The 20,026-nt window shown below is 45.1% G+C and overlaps 1 protein-coding gene across 1 annotated transcript in view; it reads left to right on the top strand.

Moving 5' to 3' along the window:
* LOC126267624 (uncharacterized) overlaps window positions 1-8,303 on the top strand; it is a 71,272-nt gene extending 62,969 nt beyond the window's left edge. Inside the window, exons 2-3 of the mRNA XM_049972923.1 lie at window positions 7,879-7,964; window positions 8,124-8,303. Coding sequence (XP_049828880.1) covers window positions 7,879-7,964; window positions 8,124-8,303 — 266 coding nt within the window. The remainder of the gene's footprint in view (window positions 1-7,878; window positions 7,965-8,123) is intronic.
* Window positions 8,304-20,026: the final 11,723 nt, after the last annotated feature.

Here is a 20,026-nt window from a genome sequence, read left to right as displayed (position 1 = left end):
GGTATCATTCAGATCTTCGTGCAAATGTTTTTCCAGGTTGTATGTGTAGCTCACGTTATTTCCAGTGAGAAGTTATTTTAGATATTGTCGGTGTATTAGCTGTGAGAGGTCGTTCAACTCAACGGGCGACGTGTAACTGGTTCTCCGAGTGCTTCTGAGCCCCTTCAGTTATCATCTTGTGCAACTTGGGTCGGTCCGTTCTTGGTGCAGGGATGTCGTTTAGGCCAGTGGGCGTGTTTCCTCAGCATGGTTGGGTCCGAGCCAGTATATCCTCATTCGTGTGTCTGAAGTGAGTGGGAGACACACCAGCAGTGCAGTCGCGACGGAGTAGCAGTCGCGGACGCACCAGCAGGCAGTCGGTCGCTTGCGGCGGACCAGGGAAGAAGTCTCCGCGCGGTGCAGTCGCTGTGGCCGTTGCCGCTCCCTGTGCAGTGTCGGAGCGTGTGTGGAGCTGTCCGACCGCTACGAGCTTCGTGGCTCACCGTCCCAGGACGTCAAAGTTGAGTAGTAGTTTCAACTACCCAAGCCACGTGCATTCATGTTGTGTGCTTCGTAACTTTTGTGTGTTTGAGTTCTCATGTACGGATTGGTGGCAAGCAAGTCGTTGTGTCGATCGGTCCACGTCTGTCTCCTGGTTGGGTTCCGACGGATCAAGTGTAGTTGGGCTCACCACCTGTCTCGCCTAAGTGAACGAGGAAGGATCGACCTCCCTGGGGGCTTCTGAGTGCCACCGGGCACCGGGCTTATAGTTATTTTATCTTTCTCTTTATAATTTTGCAAAATTAATTCTTTAATTTATCTTTCGAGCTTAAACATTGCGGCCTTCTGGATTCAACCTTACATATGTATGTTCTATCTGCTTAGCCTTGAGGCTTTCCACGTAGCCGTGATACGGTTTTCCATTTATTTTATTTTCTTCTTTAATTGCATTTTAATCTTGTTAATTTTTAAGATTTCTTGTTGTTAAACATTCTGGCCTTCCGCCTTTAAAAGTCTATGGTAATATATTCTAAAATTTTGAAATTTAATTGTGGCCCTCAACCATTTGTATTGCGCTTTTAATATGTTTGTTCTTTTTCAATTGTTTTATTGCTATCTTAATTGAATTTTTATCGTATTCATTTGTTGAGATTTCTTGTTTCGAGCCCTTCAACCGTGAAAGAGCTGCATTCGGTAAAGGTCCGGCTATGTGCCGCTTTGGTTGTAAAGGTTATTCAATTACAATAAATGACAATTAGAAGGAGAAACTGACCTCAACCTTTGGCCCTTTCCACAATCCTACTACCTGTTCTCCCAGCGGGTTTATCGGGCATATCAGACACATTATGCGAAAGTTTACTTGCGTTCTTAATTCTTGCACGCCCGTGTACTCTACACAAGAAACTGGTTTAGCTGATTGATTGATACCAGATGTATTCTGCATTGTCGAAAATCCGGATAATACAGAAACCTCTAATCTTTTAATGTGCTTGCAAAAAACACATTTCGGCACTTAAAGTTTACAGATTCACCACCCTACAAACGTTTACTTTCTGAAATGGTTTTTAAGTTTGTTTTGTATGAAGCTTTAATGGCATTTGGGGGCAGAACGATCTCGTAGACGTTTCACTAACGTTAGTCAGCTAGAGTAGTTTACGGCTGATGTTAAACGTAAACCATTAGTTTTGCCAAATGTGCCGTTCCCCATCCACTCACACTTGTCCATTCTCACTCATTTTGCCAATTCATTTGCACAATCTCTTTTTGTCTCTCTGTCTCTGAATCGTGTCTCAAGGCCCCAGTCTTTTGTTCTACTACTACTATAGTCTCTTATCACTGTCACAGTCTCCCTCTTGCTCTCTGTTACTGCTCTTATTGCATCCCTTCCTTCCTTTCTTGTTGTGCTGCATGCCAAAATTTCTGCTATAACCTTTGAAGATGCTAAGAAAGATACAGTGAGGCACTAGTTCACTTTTTAGTAAGAGTCTTTCGAACAGGAGCATATTCACCTTTCTTGTGCTTCAAAAGGAATATTTTTTTCCCCGGTTTGCCTTCTTTTCCATGCCGCAATAGGGCATGACATAGGAAACGAACTTCATGGTTAGGTAAAATTGTAGTTTACTTACGGGAAACTAAAATGATCAAAAACTCATTTTACACCTCTGACAGGATTTTACGTGCACGAAGAGTTTGCATGTGCTTCAGTACCACTACATGACGTTCTTAGTACACTCCGATGATAACGGAGACACTTCCCAGCAACTTCCTCTACCACTTTATAAACTACGTTTCCACCTCACAGGATTTTACCTGCGTATTTTACATATACAAGTAGGGAAAGTTTGGACTTACGTATCTCGGAAAGGGATAAAAATTAACAGTAAAACTGTAAAGATTGTTCGTGATCAGGATGTTAGGAAAACATCGTAAAAAATTCAGTCATTTGCTGCGAATAGCAGTCTTAGAACCCGCGGCTCGGGTTTGATACGATAAGTTTGTGCGAAACATTTTCTTTTTTGGGGGGGAGGTGAGTTCTCAGGAACCACCCATGGACTAATTTTGCCTCTGTAAGAGTCTCAAGACGCATCGTAGATCACATGAATGGAAAAAGAACAATCCGGTTTGTTCCGTTAGCCTAATCAGGAGGAAGTATGTAATATTCATACTTTTACCCTGTACTGTGGGATAGTGACATTAAGCCGATCTTTCTGTTGGGTACACAAATGGTCCACAGACCGAGGGCTGCCCTAAACACTTGAGTCTACCGTTCTATCTGAAATCGAACCCGAATATGAGCGCCGGAAGAATCTCATTTTTATACGGGCCATTTCGAACATATTAGACAGCACACGTTGTCGCATGCGTATTTCGACTGAGGGGAAAAGAATCGTAAAACCAAGAAGGAGTTGTAGGCGTGTTTCTACATCTGAAACATGATCTCTACTCAGATTTGGCTCCAGACACGTGTGAGCGGCTGCAGCGGCACCACTGCGAGGATGTAAATCAGTTTTGTTTTAGACACACGCTGTAACTGCCGTGAGGCTTAGTTACCTTCGAGACTGGACGTGATCAGTTGATGTCAGTCAAGAATGTCTTTGGGCAACAAAGACGCTGTTACAATCAGCCCTCGGTCACTATTATTAACAAATTAACCTGGTTTCGACACTGCTTGGAGTGTCTTTCTCAGAATCTAAAACAAAGAATGGTCTATATTCTATAACACGGTCACGGAATTATGACTATAAATGTATGATAAAGTACGCAATCGTCGTGAAAGACTGGCAGTACTTATATGTCATGTACAAAGATATTTAAGATAAGGAAAAATGTGATGGCGAGCCAGTAAGGGCTGCTCGTTACTTGCGTGGTGCAGGTTGTGAACGGACAGAGGTGGCCGCGTTAACAAATGCGGCCAGGTGAACATGGCACTGCAACGAGCGCGACATCTAGTAGCCGTAGATACAATTAGACTACATCACACTGAAATATAGGCAGAAATGATTATAAATGGTGTTTGGTACACAATGGGAAGCAATGTTTGTTTGATAGTAGCATGCAACATAACATTTTGTCTACATCAAAGCTTGTAACAGAAAAATAAAACATGAAAACATCATTATGAAAATGTAGATAAGACTGAATGACTACTTGTAGAAAGCAATATTTACGTGAAATGCCGCCAAGAAACATTTCATAACTGAAAAACATAGGACTACCTTAGAAGGGAAAGAACAGTTCGGCAACCTGCACAAGGAGACCCGAAGTCAGATATCGAGTAACGGCTTTGTAAGGATGAAAAATTTTTTGTTACGTAGCTGTAGCTGTTCGTTAAGGGTGAGGCTATCCTTTCGAGCAAAATGCTGGAAAATCTCTGATTCTTCTAGAATATCTAGTCTACGCCCTTTCTTTTCGGTGTGTAAAATGTTGCTACCACAGATGGCTTTAGGCGAATGACTTGTAATTAGAAGATGGTCGGCAAAAGACGAATTTTGCAGGCTAGTGCCATTTTTTCTTAACAAGTGTTCTTTATATCTCGTAGTGAAGGCACTTCCTGTTTGTTCTAAATAGTACGAGGAGCAAGTATCGCAGACAATTTTGTAGACACCAGAATTTTCTAAAGGGGAATGCATAGAATGTAAATAATGAACGAAGTTTTTTTCCCCAAATTGTTATTAGTAGAAAAAGCAACGTAGCAATCGTATTTCTTTCGAAGAATGCGTTGGATCTGATAAGAGATAGGCCCCACGAAAGCTAATGAGAAATATTTTTTTGAGTTAGGCTCGATAACAGAAGTGCCCAGCGTAGTTAAGTCTTTTAGCAGTTTTCTTTTTAAAGACGTCATCTACTATGTTAGGTTTTTTCTCGTTAACTGCTATTGTTTTAAGTAAATTAATTTCGTCGTTGAAGTTTTCTTTAGAAAGTAGGATGGAAATGGCTTGGTGAACAGCAGAATGAAAGAAGGGTTTTGTATGCGATTGTGGATGAATAGAAGACGCAGGAACGATCTGGTCGGTATATGTTACTTTACGAAAAATATTGAAAGAAATTTTATTTGTTTCTATAGTAAGCATCAAGTCATCGAAATTTAATTGACGGACCTCATTTTCAAATTCGATAGTGAAAGAAATTTTCTCATGAAGATCATTGAATAGGCTAAAGATACGATCAACTTCGTCAACGGGTCCTATGTAAATGATTAGAACATCATAAACGTATATGGAATAAGAAAGAATACCTAGTGACGCAGCTGGAAAACAATTAAATTTTTTTTCTTCTAGGGAGTTGATGAAAATATCAGCTAGGATACCAGCTAACGGATTTCCCATAGCGAGACCATCGGATTGCTGATACTAATGTCCGTTGAATTCGAAATAGTTGTACTTGACTACGACTGAGATGAGATTCATGAAGTGTGTGATTTGTTCATCTGAAATATCTTTTGAACCTGGCCGCAATTGCTAACGCGGGCAACTAAGTCCGTTTCGCAACCTGCACCACGCAAGTAACGAGCAGCCCTTACTGTCTCGCCATCACATTTTTCCATATCTCAAATATCTTTGTGACTAATGCCCTTTTCGCATATTTATTATTTTATAAATGACATGTAAGTACTGTCAGTCTTTCACGACGATTGCGTACTTATACTCTATCATAAATTTTTAGTCATAATTCTGTGACCATGTTATAGAAAATAGACCATTCTTCGTTTTAAATTCTGATGAAGACACTCCAGGCAGTGTCGAAACCAGGTCCATTTTGTTAAAAATAGTGACCGAGGGCTGATTTTCTTTCAATTGTAACTATGCACGGTCTCTGAACGTGCAGCCCTGTACAAGATTTTAAAAGACGCTGTTATTAAAACCTCACTGACTTTGCATAAGGACTTGTAATATGACTAGGGGACGTTGGATGTTGCTTCTGCAATGTTGCGGAACGACTAGGGAGGAAAGTAGCCAACGTACATGATAGCTGGCTGCGGTGGTCACGAGGGCGTATGGTCGCAAGACGATCGGGCTCCGGACGGCACTACCGAGAGGGAAGACCACCGTGTTCGGCGTATGGTTCCGGCGCTTCGCACTGCATCTGCAGCAGAAATCTGAGCAGAAGTTGGCAACACTGTGACACAACAGAGTGCTACAAATTGGTTACTTTAGGGACAGCTTCGATCCACACGTCCTGTACCGTGCATTCCACTGACCCCAAAGAACCCCCGTTTACGACCTCATTGGAGAGGTGGGGGGGGGGGGAGGTCGATGTCTGTCGTGTTTTCTGTTGAAACCTGGTACTGCCTCGCTGACAGAGACGCCCGTATTTTGGTAAGAACGAAGCTATTTCAGGGTCTCAGACCAACCTGTCTACATGCTAGACACATTGTTGGCAAGCCATTCATAAACAGCATTGTGGAGGGTGTTTTCCAACAGGATAGCGTTCAGCCACATACCGAGGTTGCAACCCAAGATGCTCTACTGGGCTTCCACATGTTGCCTTTGCCTGCTCGATAACCGGAGATGTTTCCAATCGAGGCCATACAGGACACCATCTGACGTCAACTCGAACTTCTACCACAACGAGCATTAACCGTCCCCGTATTGACCGACCAAGTCCAAGAGACACGGAACTCCATCCCACAAACTGACATCTGGCACCTGTACAATACAATGCGCGTACGTTTGCATGTTTGCATTTTACCATCGGGCGATTACGCCGGTTATTAAAGTGCCAGTATTTCACATTTTCAATGTTTTATCTCAAGCTTACATTAACCTGCGATCTTTCAGTGTTAATCAGATAAATACACTACCGACCATTAAAATTGCTACACCACAAACATGACGTGCTACAGACGCCAAATTTAACCGACAGAAAGAAGATGCTGTGATATGTAAATAATTAGCTTTTCAGAGCATTCACACAAGGTTGGCGCCGATGGCGACACCTACAAGGTCCTGACATGAGCAAAGTTTCCAACCGATGTCTCATACACAAACAGCAGTTGACCGGTGTTGCCAGGTGAAACGTTGTTGTGATGCCCCGTGTAAGGAGGATAAATGCGTATCATCACGTTTCCGACTTTGATGAAGGTCGAATTGTAGCCTATCGCGATTGCGGTTTATCGTATCGCGACATTGCTGCTAGCGTTGGTCGAGATCCAATGACTGTTTGCAGAATATGGAATTGGTGGGTTCAGGAGGCTAATAAGGAACGCCGTGCTGGATCCTAACAGCCTCGTATCACTAGCAGTCGAGATGACAGGCATCTTCTCCGCATGGTTGTAAAGAATCGTGCAGCCACGTCTCGATCCCTGAGTCAACAGATGGGGACGTTTGCAAGACAACAACCATCTGCACGAACAGTTGGACGACGTTTGCAGCAGCATGGACTATCAGATCGGAGACCACGGCTGCGGTTACCCTTGACGCTGCACCACAGTCAGGAGCGCCTGCGATGGTGTCCTCAAAGACGAACCTGGGTGCACTAATCGCAAAACTTCATTGTTTCGGATGAATCCAGGTTCTGTTTACAGCACCGTGATGGTCGCATCCGTGTTTGGCGACATCGAGGTAAACGCACTTTGGAAGCGTGCATTCGTCATCTCCATACTGACGTATCACCCGGCGTGATTGTATGGGATGCCATTGGTTACACGTCTCGGTCACCTCTTGTTCGCATTGACGGCACTTTGAACCGTGGACGTTACATTTCAGATGTATTACGACCCTTATCTCTAGCCTTCATTCGATCCCTGCGAAACCCTGCATTGCAGCAGGATAATGCACTACCGCATGTTCAGGTCCTGTACGGGCCTTTCTGGATACAGAAAATGTTCGAGTGCTGCCCTGGCCAGCACATTCTCCAGATCTATCACCAATAGTAAACGTCTGGTCAATGGTGGCCGAGCAACCGGCTGGTGACAATACGCCAGTCACTACTCTTGATGAACTGTGGTATCGTGTTAAAGCTGCATAGGCAGCTGTACCTTTACACGCCATCCAAGCTCTGTTTGGCTCAATGCCCAGGCTTATCAAGGCCGTTATTACAGCCAGAGGCGCTTGATCTGGGTACTGATTTCTCAGGATCTATGCACCCAAATTGCGTGAAAATGTAATCACGTGTCAGTTCTGGTATAATATATTTTTCCATCGAATACCGGTTTATGATCTGCATTTCTTCTTGGTGTAGCAATTTTAATGGCCAGTAGTGTATGTTACCTGGAGAAATGTATTCGCTAAATTACATTACCCTACATTAATTATTTTTTCATGTTCCAGATTTTCAACCATCAGTGTATTTCGGAGTACTGAATTTAGTATTTCTATGTTCTCTCTCTGGTCTCCCATATAGGAGCCATTACGGCCTGCGGTGTATTTTGATGTGATATCAATGCTGACCCTGAAACAGGCCAGGAGACCCGCGCCGGCTCGCCTCCAGTGAACTACGGCTGCGTCGCCTCGGCGCTGCGCGGACCGCCTGCATTCGCGGCCCCGGCCGGTCCTCGGAGGCGCCTGCGCCGGTCCCCTACCGGCCGGTCGCGTAATTAATTTAGCGGCCCGCCGGCTGTCTTGGCGCCGCTCGTCACACGCCGCTCCCGCTCGCACTCATTTATCTCGCGCACGGCTTAATTAAACAAATGAACCCCGCCGGAGAGGCGGGTCTGGGCGTGGGCGTGGGCCTTCAGAGGTAGCGCCCTGGGCTGGGCGTGTGCCGCCGCCGCCGCCGCCGCCGCCGCCGCCGCCGTGAATCGCGTGCCTGCCGCGCGTCCCGCAGGGGCCAGTGCTGGCGCCGCCGCTGTGGCCGCGGAAATAACTCGCGACGGCGGAAGTTAGCGCCGCCGCTGCATATGCAACGCCGGGACGCAAGTTGCGCCCCCGCTCGCAATTCGTTCGGCGCAGCGCCTTCACTTTGTTACCTCACTCCTAACTCCTCCACACCGGCTCCCAGCAGTGGCTGGCGGACGTTAGTCGGTTCAGGGAGAGATTAGTTCAGAGGAAAAGTGGTTACTCTGCAGCGTGGAGGGACACGAATTTGTGAGAATTACTCTGAGAACAGTCGCTGGGTAGAAAGCTGCGCTAACTGATGGGTGCGTAACCCATCTCCCCTTAGATCAGGGATAGAAACACGGTGAGTCAGCAGAAAAGGTACGTACTTTGAGCGGTTGTATTGGTGTTTCTGAACTGTTAAATACTGCCTAGTCGTCGAACATGGTTCGTCTAGGAAGCCAGCTTTCTCTGATCGCTAGACAAAATTCAGACAAATCGTATTAATAAGGTTTATTATAAAATGAAAAGGATTACAATGCTTAACTTTGCGATTAGACAAATGTGTCGCAAGCAAAGAGCGACGTGCAAAATAAACAAGGTTCATCAGTACAAACAATCCTAGCACAAGCAAAGTAATAAAGTTGACACTTGAGGTCGTTAGTGTAGAAACGTTTCTTCGACTGGGCACCGACCAGTCGGACGCGGCGCTTATGTCTCTTGGCATAAGAGACCTCCGCTGTTGTTGTCCTCGACAGGGGTCAGCGTGCAATTGGCTGATGTCTTGTCACAGCCCCACTTGTTCTATCGTTCCCGACTGGCATGCCCGCTTCCCGCGGGGTCAGGGATTTTCTCTGCCTCGTGATGACTGGGTGTTGTGTGATGTCCTTAGGTTAGTTAGGTTTAAGTAGTTCTGTTCTATGGGACTGATGACCATAGATGTTAAGTCCCATAGTGCTCAGAGCCATTTGGTAACACCACGTAGCGCTCTGTATGAAAATCACTGACTGTACTGTGTGCAGTCTGTGGCTGCGGCTTGCATTGTTGGAATATTTGTTACTGTAGTATTGGTCAGTTGGATGTGAACAGCACGTAGCGTTGCGCAGTTGGAGGTGAGCCGTCAGCAGTGATGGACGTGGGGAGAGAGATGGCAGAGTTTTGAGAGCGGACGATCTTGACGTGTGTCCATCAGAAAAAGGAAATTTGTAAAACTGGATGTCATGAACTGATGTACACTCCTGGAAATTGAAATAAGAACACCGTGAATTCATTGACCCAGGAAGGGGACACATTCCTGGGTTCAGATACATCACATGATCACACTGACAGAACCACAGGCACATAGACACAGGCAACAGAGCATGCACAATGTCGGCACTAGTACAGTGTATATCCACCTTTCGCAGCAATGCAGGCTGCTATTCTCCCATGGAGACGATCGTAGAGATGCTGGATGTAGTCCTGTGGAACGGCTTGCCATGCCATTTCCACCTGGCGCCTCAGTTGGACCAGCGTTCGTGCTGGACGTGTAGACCGCGTGAGACGACGCTTCATCCAGTCCCAAACATGCTCAATGGGGGACAGATCCGAAGATCTTGCTGGCCAGGGTAGTTGACTTACACCTTCCAGAGCACGTTGGGTGGCACGGGATACATGCGGACGTGCATTGTCCTGTTGGAACAGCAAGTTCCCTTGCCGGTCAAGGAATGGTAGAACAATGGGTTCGATGACGGTTTGGATGTACCGTGCACTATTCAGTGTCCCCTCGACGATCACCAGATGTGTACGGCCAGTGTAGGAGATCGCTCCCCACACTATGGTGCCGGGTGTTGGTCCTGTGTGCCTCGGTTGTATGCAGTCCTGATTGTGGCGCTCACTTGCACGGCGCCAAACACGCATACGACCATCATTGGCACCAAGGCAGAAGCGACTCTCATCGCTGAAGACGACACGTCTCCATTCGTCCCTCCATTCACGCCTGTCGCGACACCACTGGAGGCGGGCTGCACGATGTTGGGGCGTGAGCGGTAGACGGCCTAACGGTGTGCGGGACCGTAGCCCAGCTTCATGGAGACGGTTGCGAATGGTCCTCGCCGATACCCCAGGAGCAACAGTGTCCCTAATTTGCTGGGAAGTGGCGGTGCGGTCCCCTACGGCACTGCGTAGGATCCTACGGTCTTGGCGTGAATCCTTGCGTCGCTGCGGTCCGGTCCCAGGTCGACGGGCACGTGCACTTTCCGCCGACCACTGGCGACAACATCGATGTACTGTGGAGACCTCACGCCCCACGTGTTGAGCAATTCGGCGGTACGTCCACCCGGCCTCCCGCATGCCCACTATACGCCCTCGCTCAAAGTCCGTCAACTGCACATACGGTTCACGTCCACGCTGTCGCGGCATGCTACCAGTGTTAAAGACTGCGATGGAGCTCCGTATGCCACGGTAAACTGGCTGACACTGACGGCGGCGGTGCACAAATGCACAAATGCCGCCATTCGACGGCCAACACCGCGGTTCCTGGTGTGTCCGCTGTGCCGTGCGTGTGATCATTGCTTGTACAGCCCTCTCGCAGTGTCCGGAGCAAGTATGGTGGGTCTGACACACCGGTGTCAATGTGTTCTTTTTTCCATTTCCAGGAGTGTATATATTATGACTTTTGAATACTATTAAGGTAAATACATTGCCTGTTCTCCATCAAAATCTCTCATTTGCTAACTGTGCTGTCAGTAGTTAGTGCCTTTAGTAGTTAGAATATTTTATTTAGCTGGCAGTATAGACGCTCGCTATATTGCAGTAGTTTGAGTAACGATGATTTTTGTGAGATAAGTGATTCATGAAAGGTATAGGTTCTTGTTAGTCAGGCCCATTCTTTTGTAGGTATTATTGAAAGTCAGATTGCGTTGCGCTAAAAAAATATTGGGTGTCGATTTATTCATGATCAGAATGAGTAAAGAGAGAAATGTCTGAGTAAGTTGAGTTTTGCTCAACTGTTTAAAAATCAAATAACGTAAGAGGTTTACCAGCACTGTCATTTATAAATTTTTCTAAGGGGACGTTTCAGTCGTAATATCAGACATTGTTATGCCCGGCGTAGGGCGACAACTCGATATGCCATGGATTCAACCAGTCGATAGAAGTCCCCTGCAGGAATACTGATCCGTGGATTTTCGAAATGAAATAGCACTTCATAATTGCAAAAGTGTTGCCAGTAAAATATTTTGTCCACAAACTTTACTCTCGATTCTGTTCCATAAACGTTGATGGGACTCATGTCGTACAATCTGAGTGAGCGAACGGTGCGTTCTAAATGTCCCCGAAAGTTCTTCAAATCAATCGCGGACAATTGTCACCCGGTGATATTCGTATTGTCATCCATAAAAATTCCATCATTGTTTGGGAACGTGACGTCTATGAATGGCTTCAAACGAACTAGTCAAACATCCAGAGAACGTAGTCTAATCCATGAAAACACAGCCCACACCATTATTATGGCACCATCAACTTCCACAATTCCTTGTTGACAACTTGCGTCCATGGCTTCTTGAGGTCTACGCCACACTCGAACCGTACCATCAGCCCTCGCCAACTGAAATCTGGTCTCACCTGTCCAGTCCACGGATTTCCAGCCGTCTATGGTCCAACCAACATGATCACGAGCCCAGGAGAGGCGCTGCAGGTGACGTCGTGCTGTTATAAAAGTCACTCGCGCCGGTCGTCTGCTGACACAGCCCACTGATACTGTATTTCAGAGCAGTGTCCTAACGGAAACGTTCGTCTTAAGTCTCACGTCGATTTCTGTGGTTATTTCACACAGTGTTGCTTGTCATTTAGCAATGAGAAGTCTACGAAAACGTCGCTTCCGTAGGTCGTTAAGTGGAGGCCGCCGACCGTTGCGTTGTCCATGGTAAATGGAAATGAGCGTATGGCATCGTTGTCCGGAAGGCCCCTATTCGGGGAAGTCCGGGCGCCAAGTGCAAGTCATTCGACGTCACATTGGGTGACTTGTGCTCCGGAGATGAGGATGAAATGATGATGAGGACAACACAACACCCAGTCCCCGAGCGGAGAAAATCTCCAATCCTGCCGGGAATCGAACCCGGGCCCGCTTGCATGGGAGGAGAGCACGCTATCACCCAGCGAACAGGCGGACGTTGTCCATGGTGAGAGGTAATGTCTGAAAAGTGGTATTCTCGACACATTCGTGACACTGTGGATAGCAGACTATTGAATTACCTAACAATTTCTCAAATGGAATGTCCCATGCGTCTAGCTCCAACTACCATTTTGCGTTCAGAGTCTGTTAATACCGCCAGTGCACTGTTGCTGTATACCATGTGGATGTTACTATCCCGTAACTTCTGTCGCCCCTTTGTAGAATCTTCTTCCTTCCACACTGTGTTACTGATCTTAAGAATAACTACTATGAGTCAACAGAAGCAATTTCCTTACAAACACGACTCGTATCCCGTATTAGATGCATGTAGCTTGATATTCATTATTCCCATTTCAGTACGATCTTGAGCTAATAAATCAACTGAGAAAGGAGGTTACAACATCACACCCTCGAGAAAGAACATGAAATCTGTTTCACTCGTACTCTTCAACATACTTCCCATGTAAATTCAAACCTGTATCAACGAACTACTGTGGCAACTGTCACATACTACCTCTCAGTATTTCCACTGAAACACAATGTTTAAGTTGTTCTCTTGTTCGTGGTGTGTTTTTTTTTTCGTACTTAGGTTTTGCACCTTCCATTTACACGGAGGTGACAAAGGTCATGGATTAGCGATATGCACACATAGAGATGGAGCTAATATCGAGTACTCAGGGTAACAAATGAGAGTACCACGGCGGAGCTGTCCTTTGTGCTCAAGTGTTTCATGTGAAAAGGTTTCCTACATGATTATGACGGCACAATGGCAATTAACTGATTCTGAACGTAAAATGTCAGTTATGGCTAGATGTATGGGGCATTCAGTTCCGGAAATTGTTAGCGAATTCATTATTTTGAGATCCACAGTGTCAAGGATGTGTGTAGAATACCAAATTTCAGGCATTGCCTGCCACCACGGACAAACTAGTGGCCTACGGGCTTCACTTAACGACCGAGAGTAGCGGCGTTTGCGTAGAATTGTCAGTGCTAACAGACAAGAAACATTGTGTGAAATAACCGCAGAAATCAGTGTTGGACGTTCGACGAAATTATCCGTTAGGGCAGTTCGGCGAAATAAATCGTTAACAGGCTAGAGCAGCAGACGACCGATGCGAGTTCCTCTGCTAACAGTACGACATCGCCTGTAGCGCCTCTCCTGGGCTCGTGATCAAAGGGTTTGGTCTCTAGACGGCTGTGGCCTGGTTAGATAAACTCCGATTTCAGTTGGTAAGAGCTGACGGCAAGGCCCGAGTGTGATGCAGATGCGACGAACCCATGGACCCAGGTTGTTAACAAGGCACTGCGCAAGCTGTGGTGCCTTCGTAACGTTGTAGGCTGTGTTTAAATGGAGTTGTCCTCAGGTCCAACTGAACCGATCATTGGCTGGAAATGGTTATGTTCGGCTACTTGGAGACTGTTTGCAGCTATGCATGGACTTCACGTTCCCTTTATAATGGGCCATGTCACGGGATCACAACTGTTCGCTTTTATTGCGAAGAACAATCTGGACATTTCTAGCGAATGATTTGGCCACCCAGATCAAATGGTTCAAATGGCTCTGGGCACTATTGGACTTAACTTCTAAGGCCATCAGTCCCCTAGAACTTAGAACTACTTAAACCAAACTAACCTAAGAACATCCCACACATCCATTCCCGAGGCAGGATTCGAACCTGCGGCCGTGGCGGTCACGCGGTTCCAGGCTGTAGCATCTAGAACCGCACGGCCACCTCGGCCGGCCCACCCAGATCGCCCGAAATGAATCCATCGAACATTTATGGCACAAAATAGAGAGGTCAGTTCGTGCATAAAATCCTGTACCGGCAACACGTTCGCAATTATGGACGGCTGTAGAGGCAGCAAGGTTTAATATTTCTACAGGCAACTTAAAACAACTTGGTGACTCCATGTCACGTCGGGTGGCTGCGCTACGCCTCGCGAAAGATGTATGATACGATATTAGGGGTAGCTCATGAATTTCGTAATGTATTTTCTTTATAGGATATATTTTCATTACATTTATTTCTTATCAGCCGGAATACTTTCTATCCTTTCCGTTGCATGACGCTTTTACGGTAACTGGATTCATGGGATCAGTCCGTTTCAGGACGGTCTAGGCGTATCAGGCATTTTAATCGAACTGTGATTCGAAGCTCAGACGGCACCTTTCTGCATCGTGTTAAGCGTGGTAATGAGTTGTGTTTTGCGTCTTTTCAGCTCTGCGTCAGACTACAGTACAACTGCATGGCACGTACCTCTCGTGTAAGGAGGGATAAATTTCCACTGATAGGTTTTGTTCTGTTCAACACTTTGTATGCAACATATCTCCATTAATTTCTGCTAGAGGCCACTTTGCTCTTCCGTTGTTCTATGAAAGTTTTATCAGTACCTCAGATTTCAGTAACAGTAGTCACATTGCGCTGATACTCCTTCGTGGATCAAATTTCATACTGAGGCCAAAATTTTAGTGGCATTAATACTGGTGTCACAACTTGACATGCACTTATAGATAAAACTTAGAAATTAGTAGCAGCTTTCAGCATGTACAGACCATAGCGAAAGAGGCCGATATTCAGTGTGAACAAGGACAAAGAGAGAACAGTAAACATATACGAACAAAGGAATACTGAGCTATATATGTTTAAAGGACAGAGAGACACGAGCACGAATATGAAACAGTAAGCACCAAGACAACGAGCAAAGTACTCGGTATTTAAAAATGCTTAAGACAGAGATACATTCTGTCTCCGCTACTGTTCGGCACAAATGTCGAAGAGTCAATGAAAGAAATAAAAGAAAGGTCACAAACGGAGTTAACATTCACTGTGAAACAATACCAGGGATGAGATTTGTTGATGATATTGCTTTTACTGTCGACGTTCTACCCGATGATAAAGAATAATGGTGACCCCAAAAGCCAGTCAGATGAGCGAGTGACCATCAGAGGTATGCAGTATTCACGAGTTTCCAGTTTTTTATTGACTTAGGAAGGAAGTGGGGCGTAAAAATGTGAACGAGCCCGTCCGAGTGTTCCTCCGAATAAGGAAGTGTTCTCAGTATAGTGTCGATCTACCCTGCATGACCAAAGTTAAATCTGCCAAATACTTCCTCACAAGGACGTTGTAAAGTGGGACATGGATAAGTTAAAACGATAGAAGCCAAGTCAAGCACCCTAACATTGTGCCTTTTTACTGGAACCCTTCTCTCTGGTATTGTTCTGTCCGCTTCATTTCTTCATAACCTTGATTTTCTATTGGATCCGTGTAATTACTCCTCTTGGTTTTCTTTCCCAAAATCTTTTCGTCTACCACTAAAAAACAATTCATTATGTTTTAGTAAATGTCGAAAAAGCTTTTGTGTGGTTGACAGTTGCCACAAGGCCCTTTCGAACATAGATTGCTCAGAAAAGATCTTCATTAGATTTACTTTTTGTTCTCACCAGAGCCATATTCCTAGGGCTTTCGGTCATCAACAGTGGCCATATTCCAGGTGATTCTCTTCACATATTACTTTCTGCACTGATTGATTGTTCCGCCAGTTCTTGGTAAAATATATTATACATTATGAACGATAACACACACGACACTGTTGTAGTTTTCTACAATATATATTAATTATTTAATTAGTTATCTATTATTTATTTCAGAAACCGGTTTTAGCTTGTTACACCATCATCAGGTACAAAGATAAATATGTGGTGCAGTAAAATTTTTATAGTATCAAAGATTTTAAACTAGTGCATCTACAGATGAAGCGCAATTCCATATTTACGCAAAGTCTCACTGCACGTAGCCATAAAGCTCAAACCCAGAAACTTACCGAGCGGGGTGGCGCAGTGGTTAGCACGTTGAGCTCGCATTCGGTAGGACGACGATTCAAACCCACATCCGGTTATCCAAATTTAGTGTTTCCGTGAGTTCCCTAAATCGCTTGAGGCAAATGCCAGGATGGTTCCTTTGAAAGGGCACGGCCGACTTCCTTCCCCATCCTTTCCTAATCCAATTGGGCTGATGGCTTCACTGTTCAGTTCTTCCCCCCCCCCCCCCTCCCAAAAAAAAAATCAACCAACCAACCAACCAATCCAGGAACTTTGAGTAGTCATTTTATGTGCAGAACACTACTGGATACTTTTTGTCCAAAAAACGGAACTTCATCTTTGGAAAAGAGTGGCATATACAAAATCACTAGTAATTGTGGCAGATTCTACATATCAGCATGGCAGAGCAACATACTTCCATTTCAAGGAACTTCACAGGAGTTAATAACTTGAAAAAGTAGACTCTACTTTCGCAAACTACCTGCTTAAACAATGGCGTAGCTAAAGGTGTAATATGAAGTACTGCATCATCATATCCATAGACGATGGATGAAGAACTATCTTGAAATGAAGAAAATTAATAAACATATGTCCATCTGTCCAAACTTAGTACTTACTGGCCAGACACAATTCCGGTAGTCGCCACTTATAACTGCAGATACTACTCATAATCCCACGCTATGTCATATCGCCCCATTTTTCCTTCATTTCATTTGCTATAATTTCTCTTGTTCTGTTAAAAAAGGTGCTTTGTATAATGAAAGTTGAATCACTTACCTGCTTAACCTCATTAGTATATCTCATCTGCCTGTAATATGGGAGCTGTTGAATACAGGATTACGACAAGATCATTTAGCTCTGCCACTCCATTGAAACGTGTCACCAAAGCGTAGTGTTCAGTTTATTTCTTTATAACTGTAGTTTGTTATATAGTTCATTAGTCAGTGTGTCATAAATTTTACCTGAGTCAAATAACCTTTGATCGCATTTTCAATTAAATTGTTCCTCTCGTTTTATTCCTAAATCTAACAATTAACAATGTTCATCTTTGGAAACGGAGCTATTCCATAGATGTGCTATTTGGAAATCCTAGATCCTAAAAAAATTTCACTGCATCATATATCTATATTTGTACCTGATGATGGCGTCACAGCCGAAAACCCGTATGTAAACTCAATAATAAATAATGTAGAATATTACACCAGTGTCGTGTGTGTTTTCAGCCATAATATATTACTTGCTGTTCTGTACAGAAGGATGTTTTATCTAATACCTCTCTCCTTCCTCACACATTTGCTACTGCACCTCACCGCAGCAGCTCTTGTCGTACTTGGTTAAAGTGCTTCAATAATAAAGAAGCTGTCTTTTATTGTTTCATTTATTTCTGTTTTGGCGTCAGATACTTTCATAATCTTAGATTAATTTTACTTCTTTACTATTAATTTTAACTTTGCACCTTTTCCCAATTATGGATATTAGACAACGATGAGCCAAAACATGACCGCGATATCTAATGGAGCCTAGTGGCCGATCTTTACGGGCCAGTGGGAACGAGCTTCTCGTAAATGGCTACCCTGGTCGTCTGTTTGCTTGCTACTGTCGTAAGTGCCTATGGAAAAGGAGGAGGGAGGAACCATTCATCACATAACTTAGAAATCGGGGTGTCGCACGCTCTCTAAAGCAGGAGAAGTGGCAATCGGTAGCAAATCTGACGACAGAGTACTATGCCAGTGTAGGCACAGCTATTTCGTAGCACATCATTCAGCAAACACTGCTGAACACGGGAGCCGGTCGGTGTGGCCGAGCGGTTCTAGGCGCTTCAGTCTGGAACCGCGCGACCGCTACGGTCGCAGGTTCGAACCCTGCCTCGGGTGTGGATGTGTGTGATGTCCTTACGTTAGTTGGGTCTACGTAGTTCTAAGTTCTAGAGGACTGATGACCTCAGATGTTAAGTCCCATAGTGCTCAGAGCCATTTGAACCATTTTTTGCTGAACACGGGGCTCCGCAAGACACGGCCACTATGTGTTACCATGTTGACCAAATGTCATTGTCAATTACGAATGCAGCTGGCACGGGATCATCGAGATTAGACTGCGAATCAATGGAAATGTGTCACGATTAACGTTTAATGTTACACCATGTTGATGGGCGTGCCAGAAAACGCCGTCATCGAGACAAATGGCTGTTCTAAACATTTATCGCGTCACGGACGCTGGCCTGTGGAGGCAGTATTAAGAAATGAAAGGGGGTGGGTTGCACTACTGTCCTTAAAGCGATCTCCTTTACGGATGAACCAAACTTTCCTACAATTCTACCAATAGACCGAAGTCGACAATTCGCCTTCCCTACAACAATCCTTACATGCTCATTCCATTTCATATCGACTTGTAACGTTACACCTGCATGTACTGAAGAGCCAAAGAAACTGGTACACCTGCCTAATATCGTGTAGGGCCCCCTCGCGCACGCAGAAGTGCCGCAAAACGGCAAGGACTCGACTAACACATATAGTATTACTGGAACGAATTGACGCCATGATTCCCGAAGTGGTGTTCATAAAACCAAGATTGCGAAGTGGGGGGGGGGGGGGGCTCATCCCAGATATGCTCAATACTGTTCATATCTGGAGAGTTTGGTGGCCAGCGGAAGTGTTTAAACTCAATAAAGAATTTCTGGAGCCACTCGTAGCAGTTGTCGACATGTGACATGTCACATTGCCCTCCTGGAATTGCCTAAGTCCGCCGGAATCCACAATGGACAGGAATGGATGTAGGTGATCAGACAGGAGAATGGAAGCAGGTGATCAGATAGAATGCTTATATGGGTGTCACCTGCCGGAGTCGTATCTAGGCTTATCATGGGATCCCTATCACTCCAACTGCACAGGCCCCACACCACTACATAGTGTCCACCAATTTGCACAACCCCCGCTGACAAGCACGGTCCATGGATCCATGAGGTTGTCTCCACACCCGTACACGTCCATCCGGTAGATACAGTTTGAAACGAGATTCATCCGCCCAGGCAACATGTTTCCAGTAGTCAACAGTCCAATGTCAGTGTTGATGGGCCCAGACGATGGGTAAAGCTTTGTGCCTAGCAGTCAAAGCCCACTTCGATGATGTTTCGTTGAATGATTCGCAGGCTGACATTTGTTGATGGCCCAGCACTAAAATCTGCAGCAATTTGCGGAACGATTGCTCTTCTGTCACGCTGAACGATTCTCTTCAGTCTGATGTCGGAGATTTGAAGTTTTACCGGATTCATGATATTCACGGTACAATAGTGAAATGTTCGTACGGGAAAATCCCCACTTCATCGCTCTCTCGAAGGTGCTGTGTCCCACCGCTCCTGCGCCGACTATAAGGCGACGTTCAGACTCACTTAAACCTTGATAATATGCCACTATAGCAGCAGTAACCGACCTGACAACTACTCTAGACACTTTTAATCTTATATAGACGTTTTTGCCGGAACGCCGTATTCTGCCTCTTTACATATCTTTGTACTTGAGTACGCACGCCTATACCAGTTCCTTTGGCGCTTCAGTGTATTTAGTAGTTGTGACTGTGTCAAGATGCACGCCACTAACGCTTTATTCGAACATCATGGGTTTATTATTCCTACTTTCTTGCATCTACTTAAATTTTTGTACATTTAAAAGTAGGTGTCTTCCATCTCACCAATTAGAAATACTATTATGTCATCTACGTCCTCCTACAGTCATCCGATGACAACATCTTCGGGCACAACACAACATCATCAGCGAACAACGCAGACTGCTGCTTACCCTGTCCTACAGATCATTTATGAGTATA

Source organism: Schistocerca gregaria, chromosome 4 (genome assembly GCF_023897955.1).
Source record: "Schistocerca gregaria isolate iqSchGreg1 chromosome 4, iqSchGreg1.2, whole genome shotgun sequence".
Taxonomy (NCBI): domain Eukaryota; kingdom Metazoa; phylum Arthropoda; class Insecta; order Orthoptera; family Acrididae; genus Schistocerca; species Schistocerca gregaria.
Note: the sequence above shows the minus strand (reverse complement) of the source record. Positions and strands in the feature narration are given on the sequence as shown.